The sequence below is a fragment of the Pipistrellus kuhlii genome, unplaced genomic scaffold (genome assembly GCF_014108245.1).
Source record: "Pipistrellus kuhlii isolate mPipKuh1 unplaced genomic scaffold, mPipKuh1.p scaffold_m20_p_20, whole genome shotgun sequence".
Taxonomy (NCBI): Eukaryota; Metazoa; Chordata; class Mammalia; order Chiroptera; family Vespertilionidae; genus Pipistrellus; species Pipistrellus kuhlii.
The window spans coordinates 4504102-4529015 of NW_023425516.1; the positions used below are offsets into that span (position 1 = coordinate 4504102).

The window sequence follows — 24914 nt, forward strand, 5'->3', positions numbered from 1 at the left end:
CGTCGGCGCGGGGCAGCCCCGGCTGCCGTCCCGGAGGCCGGCCGCCGCTGCCCGCGTGGAGCTGTCGGTAAAATAATAATCATAAAAGCGGCCAATAAAAGCCAAGGGGAGTTGAAGACGGGGTTACGGGCCCAGGGCACCGTCTGACCTGTGGTGACGTGTGGGCGGTGGCCGCCCTGACGCATACGGGCATTCCACAGCCTGACACGGACCCACACGGGCCCGAACTACATACACACACCCGTGGACTCCCATGTACAGCGCAGACTCACGGATGTTTGTGTGTAAGGAGGCGCACAGGAACGTCCACAGCTATTTTCAATGCCCGCTCTGGAGGAGGGACACACATGGACAGGCACACAGACTCCCACACAGCCCAGGGGCACCCCAAGTCCCTGCTCGGAGGCCGCACTGGCACCACAGAGGCCGGAGGACAGCGGGAACTTAAAAAATGTGTTTTATTCATTTTGGAGAGGAAGGGAGAGGGGGGTGGAGACATAGTGAGGAGGGAGAATCACTGATCAGCTGCCTCCTGCACGGCCCACGCTGGGGATCAAGCCTGAGACCTGGACACGTACCCTGACCGGGAATCGAACTGTGACCTCTTGGTGCGTAGGTTGATGCTCAACCACTGAGCCACGCCCACCGGGCGACAGAGTCATATTGAGCCACATGGAAGGAGTCACACAACCGCCTCTCCGGGTGCTGAGCGGGGCCTGGAGCTGAGTCACAGGGTGGAGCCTGGGGCTGGTCCTGAGCTCGAGTTGGGTGCTGTGGGTCAGGCACCACGGTGGGCCTGGCACTCACCAGGGCACACGTGAAATCGGTTCTTGGCAGAGCTGTTGTGGGTGAGCTGGAGCCAGGAGAAAGCCCCAAACGGAATCTGGCCCTTGCCCTGGGGAGGAAGGTGTGGAGGCCCTGGTGAGCCTGGAGATGGGGCAGCCTTAGAGGAAGCACGTTTTTGCATTGGGGTGGCGGTGGGGGTCGGGGTGGGGGCGGCGGTGGGGATGGGGGTGGGGGTGGGAGTCAGGAAGAATCAGCCCCTAGAAGACCAGCGCTGGCTGGTCCCTGGTAGAGGAAACCGAAGAGAGGAAGTGAAAGAGCGGGGACCCCTGGAGCCTTCGTTTGGGACCCTCCTCCCAGGTTGGACCTCAGAGCCCCCCACCTTTCCTTCTTAACCTGGACTGTGGCAACCAGCACCCGGAGCCAGCGTGGGGGAGGTGTGCCCTGCTGCTGGACAAACGCAACAGGAAGAAGAATCTAGAAGAGGGACAAACAGAGAACGTGACTGGACTGCAAGTCCTGAGGCCGGGCGCCAGGCACAAGTCCCTCTGGGTCCCCAGCCTGAGCCCTGAGGCTCTGGGACCTCCCTGAGGCCCACCACTGGGACCCTGAGGCCACCAGACTCCACGGCTCAGGAAGCGCATCTCAGCCCGGCCTGCTCCCTCCGCCCTGAGACCAGAGGCTGGGAATCAGCGCCCAGGCCCCTGCAGGCCGCCCAGCCCATTGCGGCCTCTGCACCTCCCAGCGTGAGCCTTCGTGGACCTTCGCAGGCTGAGCCCACAGCCAGCTGCCCACCTCACTGGGAGGTGCGGGGGTGGGTTGGGGTGGGGGTGGGGTCTTTTTCAGACTGTGACTAGTCCAGTCCTTGCCCTCTCTTAGCCACCTGAGCCAGTGGAACCTGCTGCCAGAATGTTAGTTATTATTGCACCTCCAGTGCCAACTGGTTGTGAGCCTCAAATGCTCACATTCTCTGTGACCATGTAGACAGGGACGGGGCTCTCCTGAGACTATGAATGCGAGGTGCTGGGAGGGAAGGGGACAGGGGTCTTGAGGTGGAGGGAGTCTCTGTCGGCTGCGGGGCAGCCTGGCCAGCCCCAGGCTTTGGTGGCAGAGAGAGCCCAGTGGCTGCAGAGGGAGGAGGAGAAGTGCTGTCTTTCCTGGCCAGCTGGAGATGAGTGGGGCACAGAGTGAAACCCAGGGTAGGCCCCCAAAAGAGGAGTCACTCCCACCCCATGGCTGAAGGCCTCTGCGGCACCAGGGCCAGGACCCCTGCGTTCGGTGCCCCCTCAGTGGCACCCTCCATCCCCGCACGCTGGTCCGCCTGGGCTGCTCAGCACCCTGGTCCTGCTCAGAGCTCACCGCCTCCAAAATGCCAAGGGCATCGGCCACTGTCCGTCCCCAGAGAAGGGCCCGTCCTCCTGGTTCAAGAAGAAGGAAGTGCACCCGCCCAGTGCTCCTCCCGCAGCCTCCCGCAGACATGCTCTCTCTAGAAGGAAATGGAGGAGAATTTATTAACAGACCTTGCAGACACGGACACCGCCAGCCTCCCTGCCGACCTTCCTCCTTCCCTTTAGGGGAAGTCACTCCGGGGGAGTCTGGGGCGGGTGGGGGCGGGGCAGACTGTGAGATGAGGTGCGGGGACTCTGCCATGGACGCATCCCACCCGCCGATGCCTGCACCGCTGCCCGCCCCCTGGTCAGCGCCCTGAACCCTAGGCGGGGCTTTTGCTCAGGATCCCAGCCTCCCCCAGCGATGGCACTAAATCTCCATTTTCTCCGCCGCTGAAAAAAGAGGGTTTTTTTCTGCCCCCGCCTCCTCGGGGAACCTCAGGGAAGCTACTTCGAAGGGCCTGGGGACAGCCCGGCGCCCCAGGGACAGCGCCTTGCAGGCCTCAGGACGCGCTGCAAATGCTGCAAACGTGCATGCTGGTGCCTGGGCGCCCGGTTGCTGTTGGATGGGGCAGCTCTGGGGTTGCCATGGTGGACAGCAAACCCACAGCCCTCCCCGAAACATGGCCAGGCGCTCCGCTGCACCCCAGTGTTTCCCGGGTGTGGCTGTGGCGGGGGAGCGCGCGTCCGGAGTCCCCTGCTCCGGGCCCTCTGTGGCCGCTGCCCCCGCAGGACGGAGACTCGCACACCGAGGCCGCGGAGGCCCGAGGCGGGTGCTCCCGCCTCATCCCGGGCTGAAAGGGAAGAAAAATTAGAGGTCTCGCCCAAGCAATCGTTTTGGTGACGGATCCCTCCAGTTTGGGGTTTGGCCGCCCTCCGCACCCGCACCCCCACCCGCCTCCCTTCACCTCCTGAACGTCATTACTAGAGTTTTCACTCGCAGCTTTGGGAGGGCTGGCCGCCTCCATCCGCCCCCTCCCCGGGCGGAGTGCACAGGGCGCCTGGGCTGGGCCTGCGGCCTCCTAACCAGCGAGTCTCTCCCCACAGAGCAGGGTGCGGGTTGGGGTGCGGGTCAGCCAGCAGGTTAAGCTGGCGATTCCAGCGTCCACACAACAGCTCCCGAGGCTCTCTCCACCCAGGGAGGCCCCAGTCCGAAAAGCCGGGGCAGATGGCGGGACTTTCCCAAACCACCGGGGCTGGCCCGTCGTGGCCATGGATGTCCCCTGAGCCCGTGGTTCCCGGGGAGACAGGGAGCCGCTCCGCGCTGGCTCACAGGGGCCGCGGCCTCGCCATCCGACCTCCTTTGTTCTCTTTGCCGCCCCGAGTTCTGACTCTGCGGTGTAGACAGAAAGGAACCACGGCCCCCAGCCCCCTTACACAAAGCGCTTTATGAAACGTGGGATCGAATTCTCCCCGGTGGGGACGCCTCGCTCGCCTGCTCGCTCGCAGGCTGGGGCTGGCTGGAAGCAGGCCGGCGGGCAGCCAGAACTGGAGGCGCAGCTTCATCTCTGGTTTTGAATCCGGCCCTTTGAGCAAGCTTAACACGTGTGGATTTAATTTCCCTCTCTTTCTTGCTCTCTTTTCTCCCCCCACCCCAGCCCCTCCTTATGAGAGAACAAGAAAAATAGTCTGCCGTGTCGACAGCGCGACACCGTTCCCTTTGCCAAAGAAAATTTGTCTTTCCAGAGCCCCGAGAGCAGCGGGCTCCCAAGTTTCCATTGCACCCTCCTGGTGAGGGAGGGGGTCTCCAGACAGCCCCCCCCCCCGCCTGCACCCCAGACCTGGAGTCTCTATCACCCGGGTCACAGCCGGGAATTCTGTGTCCCCCACATCCTGGAGGCCTTGGAGGTCTTTCTAGAGGTTCTGGGCGGTGGATATGGCCGGAGTCCTCAGGCTCAGCTCAGCACCCAGGACCGGGGGCCCCACGCTCTCTCAGCTCAAGACTCGCACCCTTCTCCCCACTGCGGACCCCCAGATTGGAGGCACAAGAGGAGCGCTCCGTTGCACCCCCAGCTCAGCTTGTTCACTATCACAGCTGCCCTCCCCCCCCAATCATGTTCGGTCTCCATTTCTCATTTCATGAACTTAGATCAAGGGACAAAAACCTCACCCGCTGAACTTCGGGAGCGGGAGGTACAGGAAAACAACACACCGACGTGCACGATGCTATGTACAATACGTGGGAGTAATTGTCGGTGGAAATATTGGGGGGAAATGGGTATTAAAATAACACCCACAGCCGGTCTCCTTCTCAAATACATCCGGTCAGAAGAGGGGAGGCGAGGCAGGGAATGAAACACTGGGGAGTCAGACGGACACGGCAGCCCTGGAGAAAGCGCAGGAGCCAGATGTAACTGGGCAGGAGGGAAAGTGACCCCCTGAGAAACCAGGGAAATTCCCACCCTCGGCCTGACCCTCGCTTTCGAAAAATGAGTTGGTCAAAGTTTAGTTTTGTCATCGTTTCTATTGTTATTCGGATGAATTTTCCCAGCCCAGAGCGCACTTCTCCCTACTTCTCTCCTTCCTCGGAGACCTGAGTCAGGCCAGCTGGAGGGAGAGGTGCAGAGACGGGGCGGATTCTTAAGCCAGTTCTCTTTGGAGAGAAAAGAAGACGGCGACTTTCTTAAAAACAAAATAAACAAAACAAAACAAACAAACAAACAAAAAACAACCAGGCATGACTAAAGAGGAAAAAAAGGCCAAGAGCAGTGGGTCCTGGCTTTTGTTTTCGTTTTGATGTTTTAAATAGGAACTCCCTTCTCCTGCCCGGGGCGGTATTAGAACGGGGCAGGGGTGCTGAGAATTGGGGGGGGGGGGTGTGTGTGAATAGATTTGGGAGCAAACGGAGCTGGCGGGGTCGGGGAACCCAGGCCTGGCCTGGAGGAAGGGATGTGAGCCTGGCAGCCTTTTCCAGTTACTGCCAATGCCTGGGGAAGAGAAGGAATATTCCCCAATCTCGCCCAAGTCTGCGCTGCGGAAAGGGGCCTGGGCTGAGCTGGGGGGATGCTTTGTGCATCTTTGGGGTGGTTTTGGGCCCTGCACCGGGCATTTGAGAGAAGGGAAGGGAGTCTTATGGAAAGGAACTTGTCTCCCTCAGGGTTTTGCCTTCTCCTGCAGCCCCAGCGGGACCCAGGCCTCGGCTTCCGGCCCACCTCGGCCCTGAGGTCAAATAGCAACTCCTTTCCAGGCTTTGGGTTTGGGGCCTCGGGTGGCGGTGCACTTGGCATCGGGGAGCTGCCCTGCACCCCCGGGCCTTGGACCGGGAGAAGACGGGATGAGTAGCTCGGGGAAACGAAAGCGAAGCTCAGGGAAGCCTGTGCGGCCTGGCCGGAGCTCGGGCCCCGGGCGCTGCTGGCTGGAAGCAGCCGAGTGCGCGGCCCGGCTGGCCCCGGCGCCCGCATCCGCCGCTGGGACCGGCCGTGCACTCTCCCCCTCTCCCCTCGGGCCTGACCTCATTAGCTCCGGGGGTTCAGTGACCGCGTCCCTGCACTTTCTGCCGCCGCCGCGGCCCCAGAAGAACCGGGCCTGGAGCCAGGCCAGGCTTCGCAAAGCCCGAGGGACAGGGGCGCGTGAAAGCCAGGACCGAACCCCGAAGCCGGGGCAAATCCAGCTTGCAAAGCCCGGCTCCCTCGGGGTCCGGAGGCGGGAACTTACCCTCCCAAAGGCCGGCGCTGCTCCCGGCTCAGGGCTGGGCAGGCCCGGCTCTCCTTTCCTGCTGCCGCCGGGGGCGTCTCCGCAGCGCGATTCCCGAGGAACCCCCGGGCGGTCCCAGCGGCTGCAGAAAGCTCGCTGCACCCTCCACGGGGGTGGAAGTTGTGCCCATGGATGGGAACAGAAATAACAACAAACATTATTACAAAACAAAAGAGCCCCTGGTCGCTCTGCAGGCCCCGGAGGGAGCTACCGTTCTCTCTGCAGAAATAGCCTCTCTCCATGCCCACCCATGCCCACCCGTCACCCCCTTGCACCCTGCCCCAGCCTGGCAGCGCTGGGCCGCCGAGGACCCCACAACTTAGCTAAAGGGCCTTTGGCAGAATGGACGATTTCTCCGCAAGAAACACTCAGGCCCGGGCTTTCTGTCTCCCTCCCAGCGCCTCTGTGTCACTTCCCCTCCGCGATAGCCCCATCATGACTCCCAAGCTGGCCTGCCAGGGGACCCCGAGCCACTCCGTCCGTTCTGTCCAGAACAGAACCAGCCACGGAGACGCCCAACACGCCCTTGCCCGGAGCTCCTCCTTAAAATAAAAAAAAATTATAATTTTTAAATAATTAGGGGACTCCCCTGCAAGAGACCTCGTCTCCCCTGGAACAACCAGATGGCTCTCGGAGCGTGGGCTGAGGTGGGCTCCCTCCCGCCTCCCTTCGCCAGAAGGCCCCCTCCCCCGCCCTAGGAAAATCAATCTTGGCTCAATTTGTGTCTGAGGTCCGCCACCCCCATTTCCCCAGAGGGCGCGGGGGTTTGTTTATTTCTTTATTTATTCCCGTGGCCCCGGCGTCCGGGACTGGTGGCTGCTCGGACCCGCGGACTGATAGGCGAAGATGGAGAGAAATTAACCTCCCGCCACTGCCCCCCAGCCGAGCGTGACAGCGCGGACCGGTTGCGTGACTCGTGACGTCTCCAAGTCCTATAGGTGCAGCGGCTGGTGAGATAGCCGGTATCGCCTGGTTGCCTCTTTATTTTATTGGGGTATGCCTGGTAATAAACAGTAATATTTAATTTGTCGAAGACCACAAACCAACCTCGAGCTGGGAGGTACATGCGACTCTTGACAGACGCTGGAAGAAGGTTTGACCTAAAAGGAATATCTTTTGGGGGCCTTTTTTCAAACTCGTCACTGAGCCCCCCACCCCAGTGAGGCGTCACGCCCGGCTTTTGCACCGGATAGAAGAGGTGGGATTTTTGGAGGTGAGTGTACCCCCCTGGAAAGCTCTGGAGAGGAGGGGGGGATAGGTTTCTCTCGCCTCTTCGCCTGTTTCCAGCCCCCCAAGCTTCCCGCCCCAGCTCCCAGCAGAATCCCCCCTCTCAGGTGCTAGCTCTCAGGGCCACGGGAGAGTGTAGGCTCTTGCATTTTGCCTTCGGGGTGTCACCTGGCAGGAACAGATCCCCCCTGGGGGCTTCAGAACCCCAATTTCGCCTGGTGGCCCGCACCCGTTCTCTCGGAGCCACAAACTTCCGTGCCTCTGGCCAGGCAGTGGCTTGGGGGAGTCCGGATTTTCTCTCTCCAGAGGGGCCGGCAGGTTATTTATGGGAATTTATTTTATCCGCAAATCTCGGCGCATTTACGGGGATTGCAGGGGTCTTTCTGGATTTCCCTTTCCTTTTGCCAGAGATGCGGACTATCAGCCTCCGCCTGGGGCCATGTTTGTTTCCCAGTCCTTGGCCCGGGGGTCTCCTCCTCAGCCAGCCCCGAGTCCTGGGAGCTGACACTTCGGAAGGGCCTGGGTGTTTCCACAAATAAATAAACAGCCTCGGTGACAGGCTGAGCGCACACAAACCTGGATGGTGCAGAGGGACCAGGAAGGAGCAAGTGCCCGGGCTGCTTCCCTCCGAGGCCGCCCGCCCGCCCGCCGCCAGGGCTGGGCAATTCGCTCTGCCATTCCGCAGCAGGGATGTGTCAGGCCTGCCTTCCCCTCAGTTCCCGCCACGGAGGATCCCCCCAGGGGTGGCCGGTCTCCGGAACATTTCTCCTTCCTGAACCCCTCTACCCAGACCCTGGCCTGCAGGTCCACGTCGCTTGTCAGAGTCCCAGGAAAGAACAGGGTGAGGGGGTACAGGAGAGGAGAGCAGGAGCCCTGACAATTACCCCAAGCTCTTGGGCTCCAATCTGGGTCGGCTCAGACTGAGATACCAACTGTGTTTACGCTTCTATTGACCTTTTCAACTCGACCCTCAAAAATAAAATATTTGGGGGGGGGCGCAGGGAGAGAAGCCAACGGGAGATGAAAACCCCAGCCAGCCCCCAATGACTGTTTGATTATTTTAATAAAACTGGGCATCGCCTGTGTACACAGCCAGCCAGGGAGGTCTGGTGGCCCCGGGGGTAGGGGGCCAATGGTGATTTCTTGGCATCTTTGATCTCCACCCCCATCCCAGCACACCTTCACCCTGCCTTCACCCCGGAGTCGCTGAGAGTCTGGGTGATGAGTGGGGAGGGGGAGAGATGTCAGGGCGGCTAACTGCCGGCTGGGCCAGGCGGGGTCACGTAGCTCTCCCTCTGGAGGTCAGCGCTGGAAAGAGAACGCGGGTGAGGCTGCAGAGGAGGCGCCGGGCGTGTGTGTGCACGAATCTTGTTGCGTTTAGACTCCGTTTAGACTCCGCTCTCTGCACGGCCCCCGGCGCGGAGATGTCTTCCCAGGCAGAAGCCGGCTGGTTTGCGATGATTTGTGCAGGAATTTTTGCAGCCACCGAGCCGCGCTCGGAGCAGCAGAGATGGATGGACGCTGGGAAGGGGGTGGAGAGGAGGGGGTGATCTCCAGGTCTGGGTTTGAGAGTCGTGTTGTGATGTGAGTGTTCGGGAAATCTAATGGAAAATGTGGTTGGGGGAGGGAGTGGGAAGGGATGGGGAAGGAGGAAGGAGGGAGGCAGAGGGGGGGGAGAGAGAGAGAGAGAGAGAGAGAGAGAGAGAGAGAGAGAGAGAGAGAGAGAGAGAGAGGAGCTAGTTGGATAGGCAATTCCAGTACTTTGTAAGCACCAAGGCAGGCCAACGTCACTGAGCTCAGCTGAGTCGGCTTGTATTTCTGAGAGAGAGAGAGAGAGAGAGGAGTATCTTACCTCGGATTCCGGAACTTTAACCCTGAAAGCGGCGCTCGGCAAGGACTTGGACCATTCCCACAGCTTCCTCGGGTCTCCCCACGTTCCCTCCCTGGGGCTTGTAAGGAGGAGCTGGCCAAGGGGCTTATCCTTTGAGCCCCCCGCCCCCCGCGCTGCTGTTTTGCGTTATTCGGAGCCCTTCTGGCGCCTGACAGCTCGGGAGTCTGTAGGGAGAGCGGCGGCGGAGGTGTGTGTGGGCCCGTGGCTCCGAGGCTGCAGCGCCGGGCGCCCTGGTGCCTGCAGCACAGCCCCCGGTCCCCGCTCAGCCCGGAGCACCATGCCGGCGCCCCCGCCTCCCCACGGCCGGCTTCCCTGCTAGGAGCACCGGGGACGCGGTGAATGCACCGGCTTCACCCAGTGAGGTAACCCTGCGGGCGGCTGGCCCGGGAGGGAGCCCCAGCGAGTGGGCTCCGGGCGGCTGGCCTGGGAGGGAGCCCGGGGTCCGCAGAGTACGCATCTCTCAGCGGTTCCGCGGGGCCGGTGGCCGGGCCGGGGAGCGGGGAGCCGGGCGGCTTCCGGGACGCGCGGCCTGGTTCTGTCAAACTGCATCTAGCTCCCTCCGCCCGCGCCGAGCTCCGAGCTCCGGTCCCGGCGAGGGCGCGGGGGTGGGACCCTCCCGCGGCCGGAGGTGCTGGGCGCGCACGTGGGTGACGCGGCCCCGTTATCTTTTGTTGTGAGCGGACCGCGGGGCTCCCCTCGCCGCCTCCTGGACACGCCGGGGCGCGGGGAGGGACGGTCTTGGGAGTGGGGCCTGGGCAGCCGTCCTCCGCCCGTTTCTGGAGTCTCCTCCGGTCACTGCGGACGAGGATGGGATTTGGCTTTTGGTTGGAGAAGCCGCGGAGAGTGGAGGGGCGTCCCTGGCGCCTCCTTCTGCCCTCCCGGGTTTGGAGAGAGGACATTCCTACTGGGGAGATCGCAGGCGCTCAGAGCCGGGACAGGCCGGCTCCCCGGAGCTCGAACAAATCCGAGGCCGCGGTTCTGTGCGTCCCAGTCTCCGATGCCCGCAAGCCCGGATCGCGCTGCGCGTTGCGTGAGGCCGAGGCGGCTGATTCCACGGCCGAAGACCCGGTGTCGCTGGGGCCCACGTTGCCCTCGTCAGTGCCGGGCTTGGGCTTGCGCTTCCTGAGAGCCAGGCCCGGCTGAAGCTCGGAGAAGCTCCCTTCGGCCTGGCCGCCGGACAAAACGCCCGGCCCGGGCTGGAGAGCGGAGGAAGCCAGCGAACGCGCCCCGGGCGGCGGCGGAGCGTGGGCCGCCCGCACCCGGGAGCAGCGCGACTCCCTCGGAGCTTCCCGGTCCCGCTGGCTCCTTGTTCTTAAGGTTATTGAGGTGGAGGAAGACGAGAGGCCTCTTACTGCTCAAGGACTGGTGATTATAAGGCCCGAAACGGATGAAGGATGAACGCGAATTCTCTTTTCCTCTGCAAATCTTCCCCCTCCGGAGTTTCTGGTTTTGCAAGAGGCGGGTTGCTCGGATGTGCTGCCTGCGGCCGCCGGGGACTATTCGGGTTTTCAGAAACACGGCGCTGATGACCTCCTGCAATTCGACGAAGGAAAAAAAAAATTCTCAGGAGGACACTCGGTTTTTGTTTTGTTTTTGGTTCCTACCCAATGGCTTCCAAAAATACCCAGGCCTTATCTTTATTGGCGCTTCCAGAAGTCCGGACAAATTTGACGGGCAGCTGGCTTATCGAGGGGAGTCTGCGCAGGGCAGATGCGGGCTTGTCTCCTGCAGGTCAGACGCGGGCCTTTGGGGAGAGGCTGTGCGTGATCATAAAGCAATAATAAGGATGCCAATGAGAGGACCTTCTGCAGCCTCCTGCCGCCAGGAACGGAGGCGCCGGTAGCTGGAAAGTGGGGCCCAGCAGCCCCTTGCCACTTGTACTGCACTTCCAACCTTCTCTCTTTCTCTCTCTCCCTCTCTCTTTCTCTCTCTCTCCCTCTCTTTTTCTCCGTCTCTGCTTCCTGTCCACAGCGCAGGACCCCACGCGGTCACAGGGCCCCGGGCACACCATGGCCGACGCAGAAGAGGGCTTTGGCCTGGCGCACACACCCCTGGAACCCGACTCCAAGGACCTACCCTGTGACCCAAAGCCGGAGAGCGCGCTGGGGGCCCCCAGCAAGTCCCCGGCATCCCCGCAGGCCGCCTTCACCCAGCAGGTAAGGAGATCCAGCTCAGGGGCCTTCCGCAGGAACCAAAGCCCGTTCTTAAAAGGAGAGGGGCAGGGATGGGTCGCCCGCTGCCTCTAATTGTGCCCTTTCCTTTCGACCCCCACTCAGTCACACCTTCCTCTGCCCTGCCTCCCCCACTACCAGCTTATTCCAGTCCACTCCATTAGGAAGATTACCTTTATGGCAGGAGGGTTTGGGTCGTCAGAGAAGCCTTGATTACCCAGCTATTTGGGGCCAAGGAACAAGAACACAGACCCTTTGCGCTAGGTGTAGGCTGGGCCCCGAGCGCCTCATTAAGGGCCAGGTCAGCGGCTGCTTCAGGCCAGCATGAGCGATGGCTTGACCCCTCTTCAGATCTTCCGCAGCCTTCGCCTCCGCCCGCCTCGCCGCGCCTCCGCCCGCCCGAGCTGCCCGGAGCCAGTGGCGCACCATTTGTCTTGCGCGGGGCCTGGCTGTGCGGGGAGGGCAGGAGGGCGCAGGGAGCCCCGGACTCCGGTGCTGGGAGCTCCCCGGGGCCCAGGTAGACCTCCGTGATTTTAAACAAGCTGTCAGGGGCCACGAAGCGGGGTGGCTTCCCCAGAAAAGGCACTGGACAGGGCGAAAGCCCTGCTGGCGATGTTGACGTCCTTCATGACTGACTAGCCCATCGCCCCTGTGCTTTGCCCTTCACGGGTCTCAGGAAAATACGCCTGTTGGTAGAGAAGCGGCGAGAACAGGGCATGCGGTTTCGGAAACCCCCTCTTTACAGAAAAGCAAATCCGCTCATGTATGGATTATTGCAAAACGAGGAGTTTATATATAGGTTTTTTTCCCCCCGTTGCTTTTGTGAAGTAACTCTTAGTGGAAAGCAGAAATGTTAAATGGCTTAAGCTATGCTCAGTTTGCGGGAGGGAAGCTGGGCGCGCAGAGGGCCTAGGTTTATTAATACAGACGTTGGAGCATTCACCTTTGTTTTGGACGGCGGGTACCTGTGACAGTCTATAAATATTTTAAAATTTAAAATCGCACCGTGTCTGTATCTGTGCTGCGTGGCGGTGAGGATAAGCACGCACCTACAGTGTCTGCGTGCTTGTAGGCGTGCCTGTGGGCTCCTGGGCCTCCCCGTGAGCAGAGCCTGAGTGGGTTTTCTGAGACGGTGTGATTTCTTTAGCTGCATTGGGCATCCTGGAGCACCCCCGCCTGGGTTTCCCCTCTGGGCCTGTGTAGGTGACATTAGATGGAGCCCCCCACCCCTGGGGATTCCTGGGGGCTGCCTGGTGCTCCCAGCCAGGGGCTGGGGACAGCTTTCAGCCTCTGAGCCCACTGGCTCCGGAGGGAAGGAGGAGAAGTGTCCGTGTTTGGGGCCAGTTTGGGGAGCGAAGGCCCACCGTCCCCGGGCTTGTCCACTCGACTTTTCTCTCCTTCCTCCAGGGCATGGAAGGGATCAAGGTGTTTCTCCACGAAAGAGAGCTGTGGCTGAAATTCCACGAGGTGGGCACGGAGATGATCATCACCAAGGCCGGCAGGTGAGCCGTGGGGAAACTGGGAGAGATGGAGGAAAGATGGCGGGGGAGGAGGGGAGAGAGGGAGCGAGGGAGCAAGAGTGTCTGCCTGAGCCGGGGAAAGAGGCAGGGAGAGTTCCTCCAGGGGCCTCGTCAGCGGGGAAATACCGGAAGGCTCCGCTGCGGAAACAGGTTATTTCTTCCGAGGCCCATTTCCTCGCCTCTTATGTAAGGAGCAGCGAGGCGGAGGCCGTGCTCGGGGGATGGAGGAGAGGCGAGGGGAGCGAGGGCAGGGAAACCGAGGCGCAGGGAGGACTCCGAGATGAGCCCGGGTTTCAGAGCGGCTCCCTGGCCTCACCCTCCTTCCCACCCGCCCTGACCTTGGAGAGGGTCCAGAGTCCCCCCCTTGGCCTGAATCGCTGCATGTACGCGCTGCCTCCTCATTGTTTACAGAACGCAGGCGCAGCCTTTGAAACTGAACCGGGGCTCGGCCGGGCTCTATATACAGACACCGATAAACACGGCCTCTCGCCCGCAGGCCCGGAGACTCGCCCCGCAGCCCCTTTTTAAAGCTCGCGGACTTTTAGGGGTTTTAGTGGGAATGCTCGCCCCGGGGGAGGGGGTGGGAGAGGCGCGCGGTGTGGGGATCGCTGTGGTGAGAGCGCCCGCCCCCCCGGGGGTGCCCAGGCCCGGGGACAGCCTGGCCCCGGCGCCTCCCGCCCCGGGCTGGCCCTGGGGGTCCCCGAGGGCAGAGAGCCCCGCGCCGACCCCGAACCCGGGCGTGTGCAGCCGGGGAGGCCCGGAGGCCGGAGCCGCCGGGTGTGAGAAGGGGGAGGGCGGAGCCGCCCCGCCAGACGCCCCCGGCTCTCCGGCCCCCGAAGCCTCCGCAATAAACTGACAACGGTGACATTTATTATTATTCGAAATTAAACAATGTCTGCTCCCCCGCTCGGGCCCGGGTGAACTCGGAGGCGCGCTCTGTTTATACCAAGAACTGAGGTTTTCTTCCCATTCCGCCGGGAAGGGAAGGAACGCCTAACCCGGCCGCTGCCTCTCTGAGCTCAGCCGGAGCCCCAGGATTTAACTATAAAAGGCCGGCTGGGCCTCCGCCGCTCTGATCGCACTCCCTCCGCCAGATAAACACCCGGCTCCCAGCCACGGCTCCCCTTCCTGCCACCCCTGAGCCACCTCGGATCCAGCCACTGGGCCCTCGCAGGCCCTCGAGCCCCGAGAAGACTGACTTTGGGGCGCACTCTCCCAGAGGCAGGGCCGGAGTTTGGGAGAGGGCACAGCGCCCGCCCACAGTTCTGGGACACAACCGCCCGATCCTCTTTCTGAAACCAAATCTGGATGGATTTTTAATTTCTTCGCTGAGGGCCTGCGAGTTTAGCTTCTCCCAGGAAGAGAGTCCTGGAGAAGTTGTGGGGCATTTAGGGATACGTTCCTGCGGGGCTTGTGTTAGGGGTCCCCCTCGGAGCTCCCCTCTGGGGGCAGAGGACCAAAGCCGAGACCGGGCCTGGGTGGGCACCCACCTGTGTCCAGTCCCCAGGGCACACACACTTTGGTGCCCACGTGATGTGGCGGCGCTGCCAGGATGGGCCAGAGCACCCGGTGGGTGGAGGGGGAGACCAGCTTTTTACCTAAAAAGCCTCCTCCTGCCCCTACTTTAAAAAAAAAAAATAGGCGTCTGGCTCTGAAAAGAGCAGTAAGCAGGAGTGGGAATGGGGGTCCCACGCTGGTCGCCTTCACACCCCGCTCTCCAGGAGCCCTGCCTCCTGCTTTCTATTTTCTGCCCAGACTCAGTGGCCAGCTAGCGGCTTCCTCAGCCTTCCTCCTCCCCGCAACTTCCAGGGAAACCCGGGATGGATCTCGGCCAGAGCGGAGCCGGGGCCACTTTTGTCTTTCCCCGTTTCTAAAGGGATCTTCCACTGAAATTTGTGGACATGCTCTTCATATTAGCTTTAACTCATTTTAATCCAGATCCTCTCCCCCGCCCCCCCCCCGTCTCTTTTTCTCTCTCTCTTCCTCCCCTCGCTTTTTGCTTTTTCCTTCCTTCACTTTCCTTCGGGATTCTACCTCCTTCCCCTCTCAGACGGATGTTCCCCAGTTACAAAGTGAAGGTGACTGGCCTCAATCCCAAAACGAAGTACATTCTCCTCATGGACATCGTCCCAGCTGACGACCACAGATACAAGTTTGCGGATAATAAATGGTAGGCACCCATTTTTGGCGGGTTGGGAGGGTGCTCCCCGCCCCCAGGGACCCAGCTGCATTGTCTGAGGTCCTACTGTGCACAGAGGCTGCTGCCGCCTTCCCATTGCATTTCCTTGACCTCACTCCAAGGGGCCAAAGAGCAGCCATCAGCCCCCATTTTAGAGGTGAGAAAACGGAGGCTCGGAGGAAGTCACAGGCCTATGTGTACCGCTGCACCCGCGGGTTGTGGGTTGTGGATTTTTCAAAAGGGTATTGTTACCAAGCGCTGGAGGTATTTTGGGGGCATAAAACCATTTACAGTTACTTTTTATGAGTTACCCGCTTTGAACACGCCTTTTTATGAAATTGCAAAATCGGCCCATGGTATTTGAGTAAAACAGGCAAGAGCGGAGAGCGTGGGCAGATCTCTCCGCAGCTGCCAAGAGTGCAGAGGCCCGAAGAGGAAGCCCCCTTTGAGAGCCCTCGATGGAGTTTTCCCCGAGACTTTTCCCGCACGCCCAGGCTCCCGGATCCCGGGATTGTTTGTGGGCAGACAGAGGCTGCGGCTGCTGGGCCGTGCACTGATGCGGTGGGAGAAAAAGAGCCAGGGAGGGAGACCTGAGGGTCAGGCCATTTCCAGATCGTTCTCACGCTCAGCTTAGCGGCCAGGCCCTGGCGTAAACCCGCCTGCACCGCGTGCATGCGCTGAAGCGGGTTCCTCGGTTTAGGTCGGTGACGGGCAAAGCGGAGCCCGCCATGCCGGGCCGCCTGTACGTGCACCCGGACTCGCCTGCCACCGGGGCGCATTGGATGCGGCAGCTGGTCTCCTTCCAGAAGCTCAAGCTCACCAACAACCACCTGGACCCCTTCGGGCATGTAAGTACCCGGTGCAGCCCAGCCCAGTGCTCAGGTCCATCCTCCTCATCATCCTCCTCCTCCTCCTCCTCTTCCCTCTCCTTGGCTCCTAGAACCCACCCTTCTCCTTTCCTGGCTTCGTTTATTTCATCCCTTGGTCCCCCCCACCCCCTTCGTGGATCTTGTCTTCCTTTCTCTTTTTCCTCTCTCATTTCTTGCACCTTCCGTGTTCTCTCGCCCCTCTGAGCGCCCATCGCTCTCCCCCAGACGGTTGCCCTCTGCAGTCCTCCCTGTGATCCTCCATCCCACGCTTTGGCCCGTATTCCCGGTGGATGGAGTTGGGGCCTGGGGCTCTCATTGCGTCCCTGCCCCCAGCTCGGCCTTTGCTGAGGAGCAGGGATCTTGCTGTGACTTAAGCTGCGCATTCTGAGCCTGGACACGGGGGCTGGGAGCCGGGCCTGCACCCAGTCCCATCTGTGAGGAGGGTGGGGGTGGGGTGGGGGTTTCAGTCCCGCAGGAAAAAACAAACCATGGTCACACTCGCCCAGTGGGCACCCAGCTCAGTGGCCAGACCACTCCTCCCCCCTTCACCCCCGCCAATCCTGCCTTAGTGTTGGGATAGTCCAGCCCAGAGGGAGCCCAGACCACCTGCCCCCTCCCTCACAGCCGGCAAACCCACCCCCAGCGGTGGCCGCTGCCCCCACCCCAACTTCCAGCTTCCCTCCTCCCCAGCAATGCCCACAGCGGGCAAACCTGGACCGGGCCCTAAACCTGGAGTCCCATGGGCCTGAGAAAGGGGCCTGGCGAGCCCCTGGAACGGAGTACAGGAGACCCCACCCTCCAGAAGTGCAGTGTGAGCCCCGGAGGGCGCCGCCCTGTCTTCCCCACAGAAAAACAAGTGGAGGACAAAACACTGATTTTTAGAAAAACGCCCCTAAACTCCTCGTTGAAAAGAATGCATCAACAGGACAGAACTCGGCCGTGAATTCAGTGTTTGCAACCCTCAGGCTGGCGCTGCCACCATACACATGGGCCCTGGGTCCTGGGGCGGTTAATCCTCAGAGCAGCCCGGGGAGGGCTGAGGATGGAAGTGCGCGCAGCCTGTGTGACCCGGAGCCGGGGAGGGGTGGGGATTGCCAAGGTTCTGCAGCTGGGATTTGGGGGCAGGATGTGAGGCTGGGTCTCCATCCCCAAAGTGCTCCCTGTCCGGCTAGGTTTCCTTAGACACAGGGGACAGAAGCGTGGTCCCGGATTGGGGGGCGGGAGGGGCCTGGGTGGTATGGATTTGAGCGGAGGGAGGCCGGTTGCTGAAGATACAAATGAGAATCTCCCGTGGGTGCAGGCGGGAAGGGGCAGCAGGCCCCTCATGGATGGGCTCAGAGCCGCCCTCTGCGTGGCTGGGGGCAGATTGAACCGGCCCCCAGGGCAGGGACCAGGGAGGCTGGCCCCTCTCCGCGTGGTGGGGAGCGCTGGGGAGGGTGCAGAGGGGTGTTGGCACCAAACAGCGCAGTTCCCCTCCCGTGGAAAGCGGGTGCTTTGTCGCCAGCATCCATTGCACTGCTTCCGGGAGAGCAGGGCTGATCTGAGCTCGGTGGGCGTTGTACCTGAGGGTACAGCGCCCTTCATTTAGCTGGGGAGAGCGGGGCTCTTTGTGAGGGTCCCGCATGCACCTTACATCCCATGGAGCTGGGGCCCTAGTGTGGGGACCTGCGTGGGATCCGGGTGGCAGGAAACGGGACTTCCTCCGGCCCCAGCTGGGCTCCCAGCCTTCCCTCTGCGGCCCTGACACGCCTTAGGGTCGGGCTGGGGTGGAGGGGACCCCTGGGGAGGGCTCAGGGCCCTCCTCCACTCGGAGGGCATCATGGGAGTCAGGTCTCCAGGAGCCCGGGAGAGGGAGAGAGCGCTCCGCAGCTGCCGGCACTCGCACCGCAAACCCCGGCTCCCAGCCCCGCGCCGCGCCGCCGCCCTAATGAAATTAGGGGCCATCAGATCGCCCTCGCGCTGCGTCTCCGCGCCGGCCCCGGCCGTCAAAGCAATTTGGCTAAGCCGGGCCGACGGCCGCGCCGGCGGGGCTGCGCCGGGCCCGCTGCGTCTCTCTGTCGCCAGGCGGGCGGCCGGGCTGCGGAGGCCGAGATTAGAGCCGCTCGGCCCGGACCGGGAGCCGCGGGGGCTCTTCCCCTCCTCCAGGCCGGTCTCCAGCGATGGCCCAGAGCGGGCTTCAGTGCAAATGATCAGAGACCCCCAGACCTCTACCTCCCTGCCACTGTGGCCTGCAGCCGGGGAAGAGCAGGCCCGATTCTCAGCCCTCGCCCCGTCGCTGCGGGTGGAGATTAGAAGGTTTTGGTAAAGATCGGGCGTTACCAGCCTGTGGAGCAGGCGGACTAGTTAGCGCCTTAGGAGATGCTCCTCTGGGGAACGGTCCTGCCCGGCCGCCCCCTCCCAGCGGCTGGAATAGCAGCGCAGCCACATCCCCCAGACCCCACTAGTCCCCGAGGGCTCCCCAAACTCAGAGTCCAAAGGAAGGAGACGGAATGTGCCCCAGAAAGCCGAGGCCGCTGCTCGGTCTGGGGCCACGTGGAGATAATTCCGGTTGTGGACCCTGAAATGCTGATAGAGTTGTAGAAGGAGAACCTCGGGGCAGCCGGGTCGGAAGGTAAAGGGGGAGAGGCTCCCCTATCTCGCCATCCTTAGGGTCCCCCACCCCATCTTCTTCTTTTTTTCATTGACTCACACTTGGTACGTTCTTCTCAGAGCCAAGCCCGATTTTTATCCCGGTTCTGCCAACAATTCTTGTCTCTTCTCTTGCATCTTAGAGTAGTTGTTGTTGTTGTTTTTAAAGGGGGGGGGGACAGAATTATTTGTATGTTTGACTGTTTATTTCTTGTCTCCTCTAATTCCAAAAATTGTCACCAGGCGTTGGGGGGGTGGGGGAACACAGTTTTTTGCTCCCGTTGGGGGCAAAAGCGCCCTACGTAGGGAGTTAATTTATTAAGCAAACTTTTATTAAGAATTCTGATTTACTGCCGTGTGTGCTTTGGGTAGATTCCTGGAATATTACCCTGGCTTTTTCGGTTGGAAATTGTCATTTTTGAAATGTTTCTTTTTAATGAAATCACTGGACCCTTTTCAAAACAGGAGGGGGAAAAATCGGACTATTTTTCGAGAGCCTCTACGAGGAGGCTCATTTTGGGGGTAGAGTGCGGGGTTTTATCTGGAAACAAAGGGGTTTTCATTTTTTCTTACAATCTCATCTTTCTGTATTATTTCTAGATTATTCTAAATTCCATGCACAAATACCAGCCCAGATTACACATCGTGAAAGCGGACGAAAATAATGGATTTGGCTCAAAAAATACTGCTTTCTGTACCCACGTCTTTCCTGAGACTGCGTTTATCGCGGTGACTTCCTACCAGAATCACAAGGTAAGTCCAGTGCCCGGGGCTGCGGCTCGGTCCCAGGACCCTGGAGGGTCTCCGGCTGGAGCTGCAGGCTCTGGGCGGCTCAGGTCCTCACCGCAGGCCCCAGCGTCTACTCCAGGGGATGGGCCTGAGGCAGAGCCATGGCCTGAGGGTTGTAGCTTTTTTGTTCTATCTTCATGGGTTTGGCAGACTCCTTTCTCTCCCTCTTTTCTCTCTCTCTCTCTCTCTCTCTCTCTCTCTCTCTCTCTCTCTCTCTCACACACACACACACACACACACACACACACACACACTCCAAGAGGAGACACCCCGCTACACCCAAGACATTTTCAGGGAGAAGAAAGGCCACCTCGCCCATGACTGATGCTCTTGGGTGGGGCCGGGGCCGGGCCGCCCCGTTTCTGTGGAGACCGGCTCCTGCTGCCCGCCCTCCCTCTGCCTTTTGGATGCATTTCAACTCCAATCCGGGCAGGTGGCAAGGTTGCCGGAAACCTTGGGCTTGGATTTTCCAGATGCTTCTCTAATTGGTTTCAGCGATTTCTGATCCATGCCCCTCCCACACACACACACCACATGCTAAAGCAAGGTTTGCATTGTTACAAAAACAAAAACAGAAACAAAAACCGAGCAGGCTCTGCCACCAGCGCCTGGACCACCCTCCCTGGACTCAGCCAGGATCCTGCAGAGCCACAGCTTGGTGAGGCGGGCAGTGGTCAGTGCGTGGTTTGGGAGAAGGTGGCTGTAGCTCGGGGCGGAGGTGGGATGGTGCCAGCCCCCACAGCTGTTCGAAAGCCAGAGTCTGATGTGGGCATTTCAAAGCCTGGCAGTGGCATTGGAACAGAGCGCCCCGCAACCGCAGGTTGTGGGAGCATAATCTCTCCTTGCCCAGCAGTCAGGGCTGTCTTGACTTGTCAGGGTTCATGTCTGTCCTTTAGAAACCTGAGGGAGCGGCGATTCATTATATTGGGGGAGGGGGGTGGGGTAGGATTGAACGATTCCTAAGGCTTATTATGGAAAGATCTGGAACCTGAAGGCAAGATGTGGGTTCTGGGAGGGGCCTCAGCCACTGCCCTTGTGGACTGTTAAGAGTATTAAGCAGTGATTTGGGGTTAGAGGGCTGCTGTAGGGGAAAGTAGAGGTTCCATATAGGATCAGTGAGGGTGGGTCACGTGAACAACTTAAGGAGATGAGCCTGGGAATGGCCACGCCCCTCCCCCTCGCAGGTCCTATACCCCACCTGCGAGGTAAGGACATTACAGGGGCTGTGGGACCAGGCGAGGGAGGCCAGCAGGGCGAGAGCACCCCGTATAGGTCACTCAGGCCTGGTGTGCGGGGAGCCCCGGGAAGCAGGCAGTTAGAGAATGCTGAGGGTCAGCTCCCGATGCAGTGTCAGTGACAGGCTGGCTGTGATGGATGGGCCCCTCCAGGCCACAAGGCCGGTCTGGGAACCCAGGTCCGGAGAGAGCTTTCCTCCCAAAGACAACTCGCTCGCCCCCAAAACGCAATGACTTTTTAAAAGGGAAAGAGGATTGGACTGAGTTCTCCCCATCTGTTGAACTGACAAGAGCCAAAACGTTAAGACTAAATACGCTGAAAGCTGCACAACCCTTTCGGGCGAATTGGAGTCTGGCTGCTGGGGACCTGTCGCCCAGTCGCTGCTGTAAACCTGTTTAGCTTGTGGTGATAGTCACAGGGAGAAGAGTGGGGACAGCAGCAGCCAGGATGCTCCTTGCCATATATCTATATTCTTAAAGGTGCCCGGGCCTGCCAAAGGGTCCAGAAATATATAAAAGCCCCACTTCTCACAGAAAGGAAGGAAGGGGTGGACACAGGACAGTGACCTGCCAGAGACACGTGGCTGGGCACACCCTCTGGGGGAAATGCCTCAGCTGTGTGTAGTCACCATCACAAAGGTACATCAGGGGGATTTTCTCTGTTTACAGTTTTACTGAGGCAGGATGGTCACACAATAAACTAGAATATGGCAAGTACACATTTGACTAGTTTGACACCTGTATGTACCCAGGAAACCAGGGCCATAACCACTTGTGCCTATACCCGCCCCCCAAATTTCTATTTTTCTCATATGTAAAAATTAAATTTATTGGGGTAACATTGGTTACTAACATATAAACTTTATATGTATGATGCTGTAATTTGGTATCTGTGTGCCCTGTAAAATTTCTACTTAAAAGAAGTCTTCTCCAACGAATGTATTTGCTGATGTGCCTGCATGCAGGAGCTCGTCCAGTGGGGCGTGTGCGTGTGAGCGTGGAGCGAATCTAGGTGTGTGCAAATGCTCATGCATCTCCAGATAGGCGTTCGGGTGTTTCTGAATTGGTGACCACACACAGGAACTGCTTCTTTTCTTTATTGGTTGGTCCAGGGAGCCCAGCTGCGCTGTACATTTTAGGCCTTTTCAGCCAGCCTGGCGGAGGGATTCGGTGGGAGACAGCTTTCTGTCACTCTCCCCGTGGGGAGGTCTCCCCCTCTTCAGTTGTGGGGCGCGCAAGGCACCTATGTTGTCTGTCGGGAGGAAGTCCAAAGCAGCCCAGTTTTCCAGGCCAAGTCCGGGGCCGCTGCCGACGTGCCCGCGTGGATCTGTGCGGTGTGACTTCACTCAGCGGGCCAGGCGGAGTGTGATTTGTGGACTCTGTGGCTTTATTGTCCCGCCTGGGCCTCGTGTGGAGGCCGCGAGTTCACGGGTAGAAGCCGCCTGAGCCTGACCACTGGCTGCATCGGGTTAAGGTGGGACTCCGGAGGCAGACGGCTGGGTCCACTTAACGCTGAGCAAGTTACTGAACTCAGCTTTCCCCACCTGTAAAATGGGGACAGCAGAAGATTTTCTTGTTCTCGCTATGAGGATTCCAGGAGAATCCAGGGAAGGATGTGGCGCAGACTCTGGCACAGGGTGAGTGACAATTCCATTGACTGGCTCCATCGCTGGTCAGTTATTCCCAGGGCAGCTTGCTCCATCCGAAAGGCAGGCTCTGGAAAACTCTTTCCTATGCTATTTTATTATTTTATTTACTATTTATTTTTTATTTATTTAATTTTTTAAAATATATTTTATTGATTTTTTACAGAGAGGAAGGAAGAGGAAGGGAGAGAGCTAGAAACATTGATGAGAGAGAAACATCGACCAGCTGCCTCCCGCACACCCCCTACTGGGGATGTGCCCGCAACCAAGGTACATGCCCTTGACTGGAATCGAACCTGGGACCCTTCAGTCTGCAGGCCGACGCTCTATCCACTGAGCCAAATCGGTTTCGGCTATGCTGACTATTTCAGAATCCAAAAGACTAAGATTTCAATAAGTTCTTATTATCGTGGTTGCCAAACCACAAACGGTCAGTTTTGGGGGCTTCATTCGCCCACTGATCGTGTCATCGATTCCAGGACTACCTCCAGCATTATGCTCTGATAAGTGAGCAGGGAGAGAAGAGCAATCGTGTGACTGACTTGGCAGGGCAGTTTTGTAAAACAGGAGCCACCATTTTATTTTATTTTATTATTTGTGGCCCAAAGGGCTCAAGTACCAGGTGGAGGCAGGTAGGTGACAGGGCCCGTGTCTCAGGCTGCAGCCAACGCCCCGGGTGCCCACGGGCCGCTAACGACAACACGGACGTATTTCCTCGGCCCAGCTGCGATCCCGAGCTGGATTTGGCAGTTATTTCCCCAGATGGCTGACAGCTTGAGAAAGATATTTAAACAACTCGAATCTTCCCCAGCGACGCTCGCTCCGTGAAACACGTTTTTGTGAGGTTTCTGCTGGGGTTGTCAGCAGCTCCGGGAGCAATCCCTAGAAATACTTAGGTGTTAAAAAAAGGTCACGTGGGCATTTCATTTCCCTGCTGCTGCAACAATAGCCGTGTATGCGCGCACGGCTGTCCCCCGATATTAACTTACGTTGCCATTAAAAGGCATTTTCCTCCTGCTTAAATCATTGTGTAAGGAGCCTGTATTTATGAGGTACGAGCTTGCTGGTCGGGACCAGGAAATGAACCCCTAATAGAGAGACATAATTAAGATTTTTGGCCCTCGTGAGAGTTTTTCTTTTCTTTTTTTTTCTTTCTTTTTTTTTTTTTTTAAAAAAATGCAAGAATTCACAACAATTATTCTCATTAATTTTTACAACCTCTGTCTCACTGGTTGGAGCTGGCATTTATACTGGATTTCCCCCCCGTCCTCCAGCCCTCCCCCAGATATCCGGGTCTACGTTCACTGCAGAGGGAGCATGGGAGTGAGTTTCAGGGGAGCCTTTTGGTAGAACTGGGCATCACGGTGTATCTGGTCGTGTGTTTGTGCGCCCGGGAGTGAGCTGGCTGCCAGGTAGAACACTCGAAGGCAAATTCAAGGCCAGGGTTATTGCACGGACGAAATAAAGAAGACATTGTTCTTAGGAAGTAGTGTTGACCTATGGGAAATAAGACGGACATTCTCACCTGAGCTAAGCTGGTCTGCTAACATCCCTCAGGGGTAGTGCTCACATGCATAGAATCTATATTCAGTCTCCAAAGCAAGATATACGCAAGATCAACCCACCTTAGTGTCTGGGCACCATCTGGTGCTTATCCCATGCAACCGCATTTAAAGCCGTGGTGAGAAGCACAAGGATTAGGTAGAAGTAAACTGAGGGGCAAGAAATGGGTTTGAGCAAAATACTTTGGTAAACTATCCAAATCTACCCCTTTCTTTTTCTCTCAGGTGATGCTTTTGTCCTGAGCTCCCAGTAGAGAGGTGACAGCACGGACTGGGCATTCATTCAGAGCTGATGCCACATCCATGTGTCCTCGGTACTGGCTCAGGGACTGGCTTCAGGGCCTGCAGGGAGGGGCACAGGGAGCGGGGCAAGATCTAATTTTCTAAGTAGATCGTCAGTGATGGGATTTTTACTTAACTTTTTGAGAATCTCCCACCCCCCTCTAAAAAAGGAATTTGTGGTCTAGTGGGCTGTATTTTATTGTGACAAAACCTGAGAGGGAAAGAAAGCCCCATTAGGTGATGGGCTTTTAGACTCAAAACAGAGCTGGACTCAGGAGTGCACATTTTAAAGACAGTTGGTTTTTTGTTTTGTTTGTTTGTTTGTTTGGTTTTTAAAAAAATATGTTTTTATTGAGTTCAGAGAGGAAAGGAGAGGGGGAGAGAGAAACATTAATGACGAGAGAGAATCTTTGATTGGCTGGGGATTGAATACCCAATCTGGGCATGTGCCCTTGACGGGGAATGGAACTGTGATCTCCTGGTTCATAGGTTGACGCTCAGCCCCTGAGCACACTGGCCGGGCTAAAGACCATTTTTTAAAAGGGATTTTGTAGACTCTGAAGAGTCAAGTCAAAATCAGAAAGCTGCAGGAATGAATGGGTATAATTTTTTTTAAAAAGATGAGGCGATGTGTATGCATATAGATAAGCATACATACATATTAAAAATTTTGTAATAGATTTTTTTATAGCAATTTTAGGGTCTCAGGGAAGTGAGTGAAGGCACACAGATTTGCTGCATTCCTCCTGCCCGCCCCCACCCCCATGCACAGCTGGCTCACTATCAACATCCCCACCAGAGGGGACATTTGTCACAATCGGCGAACCGACACTGACACATCACCACCCCAAGTTCGGTTCCCCCTAGGGCTCACTCTCGGCGCTGTCCGTGCTGCGGGTTGGACAAGCGTTCAATGACATTGCCCAGCACCACCGATCACACAGTGTCCCTGCCCAATACCCCCTGTGCTCTGCCCACTCGTCCCTTCCCCCTCTCTACCCTGGCAGCCACACTTCCTCTTACTGTTCCCATAGGTATGTCTTTTCCAAAT

General features: G+C 58.7%; 2 protein-coding genes across 8 annotated transcripts in view; one reads left to right on the forward strand and one right to left on the reverse strand.

The window, feature by feature from the left end:
* Positions 1 to 530: 530 nt before the first annotated feature.
* Positions 531 to 6482, reverse strand: LOC123652833. 2 transcript variants are annotated; one of them, XM_045585410.1, is made up of 4 exons: positions 5826 to 6482; positions 2143 to 2269; positions 1180 to 1260; positions 531 to 895 (listed from the first exon to the last, which is right to left on the reverse strand). In XM_045585410.1, the coding sequence occupies exons 1-4, from the start codon at positions 6104 to 6106 to the stop codon at positions 779 to 781; spliced, it is 606 nt and encodes a 201-aa protein (XP_045441366.1). In that variant the 5' UTR covers positions 6107 to 6482; the 3' UTR covers positions 531 to 778. The 2 variants fall into 2 exon arrangements, with proteins under 2 accessions (XP_045441366.1, XP_045441365.1); XM_045585409.1 differs by having other exon boundaries at positions 1166 to 1260.
* Positions 6483 to 6840: 358 nt separating this feature from the next.
* The window catches only part of TBX5 (T-box transcription factor 5), a 40721-nt gene continuing 22647 nt past the window's right edge, over positions 6841 to 24914 (forward strand). For 2 of the 6 annotated variants that reach the window (XM_036449460.2, XM_036449464.2), the window contains exons 1-6: positions 6841 to 7077; positions 10954 to 11138; positions 12561 to 12655; positions 14724 to 14843; positions 15553 to 15700; positions 18950 to 19102. In XM_036449460.2, the coding sequence (XP_036305353.1) occupies positions 10992 to 11138; positions 12561 to 12655; positions 14724 to 14843; positions 15553 to 15700; positions 18950 to 19102 (663 nt within the window). In that variant the 5' untranslated portion in view covers positions 6841 to 7077; positions 10954 to 10991. Of the gene's footprint in view, positions 7078 to 8537; positions 8676 to 9225; positions 9345 to 10953; positions 11139 to 12560; positions 12656 to 14723; positions 14844 to 15552; positions 15701 to 18949; positions 19103 to 24914 lie in introns of those variants that run through there. The other 4 variants (XM_036449463.2, XM_045585408.1, XM_036449462.2 and 1 more) reach the window with 4 other exon arrangements.

Excerpts from the sequence above, each read along its gene's own strand:
- LOC123652833 (XM_045585409.1), bottom strand. The coding sequence starts at position 6,106 with ATGGAGAGAGGCTATTTCTGCAGAGAGAACGGTAGCTCCCTCCGGGGC. Across the intron at positions 2,270-5,825 it reads CAGCGCCGGCCTTTGGGAGG|AGAGAGCATGTCTGCGGGAG; the intron begins GTAAGTTCCCGC and ends ATTTCCTTCTAG. Across the intron at positions 1,261-2,142 it reads CCCTTGGCATTTTGGAGGCG|ATTCTTCTTCCTGTTGCGTT; the intron begins GTGAGCTCTGAG and ends TCCCTCTTCTAG.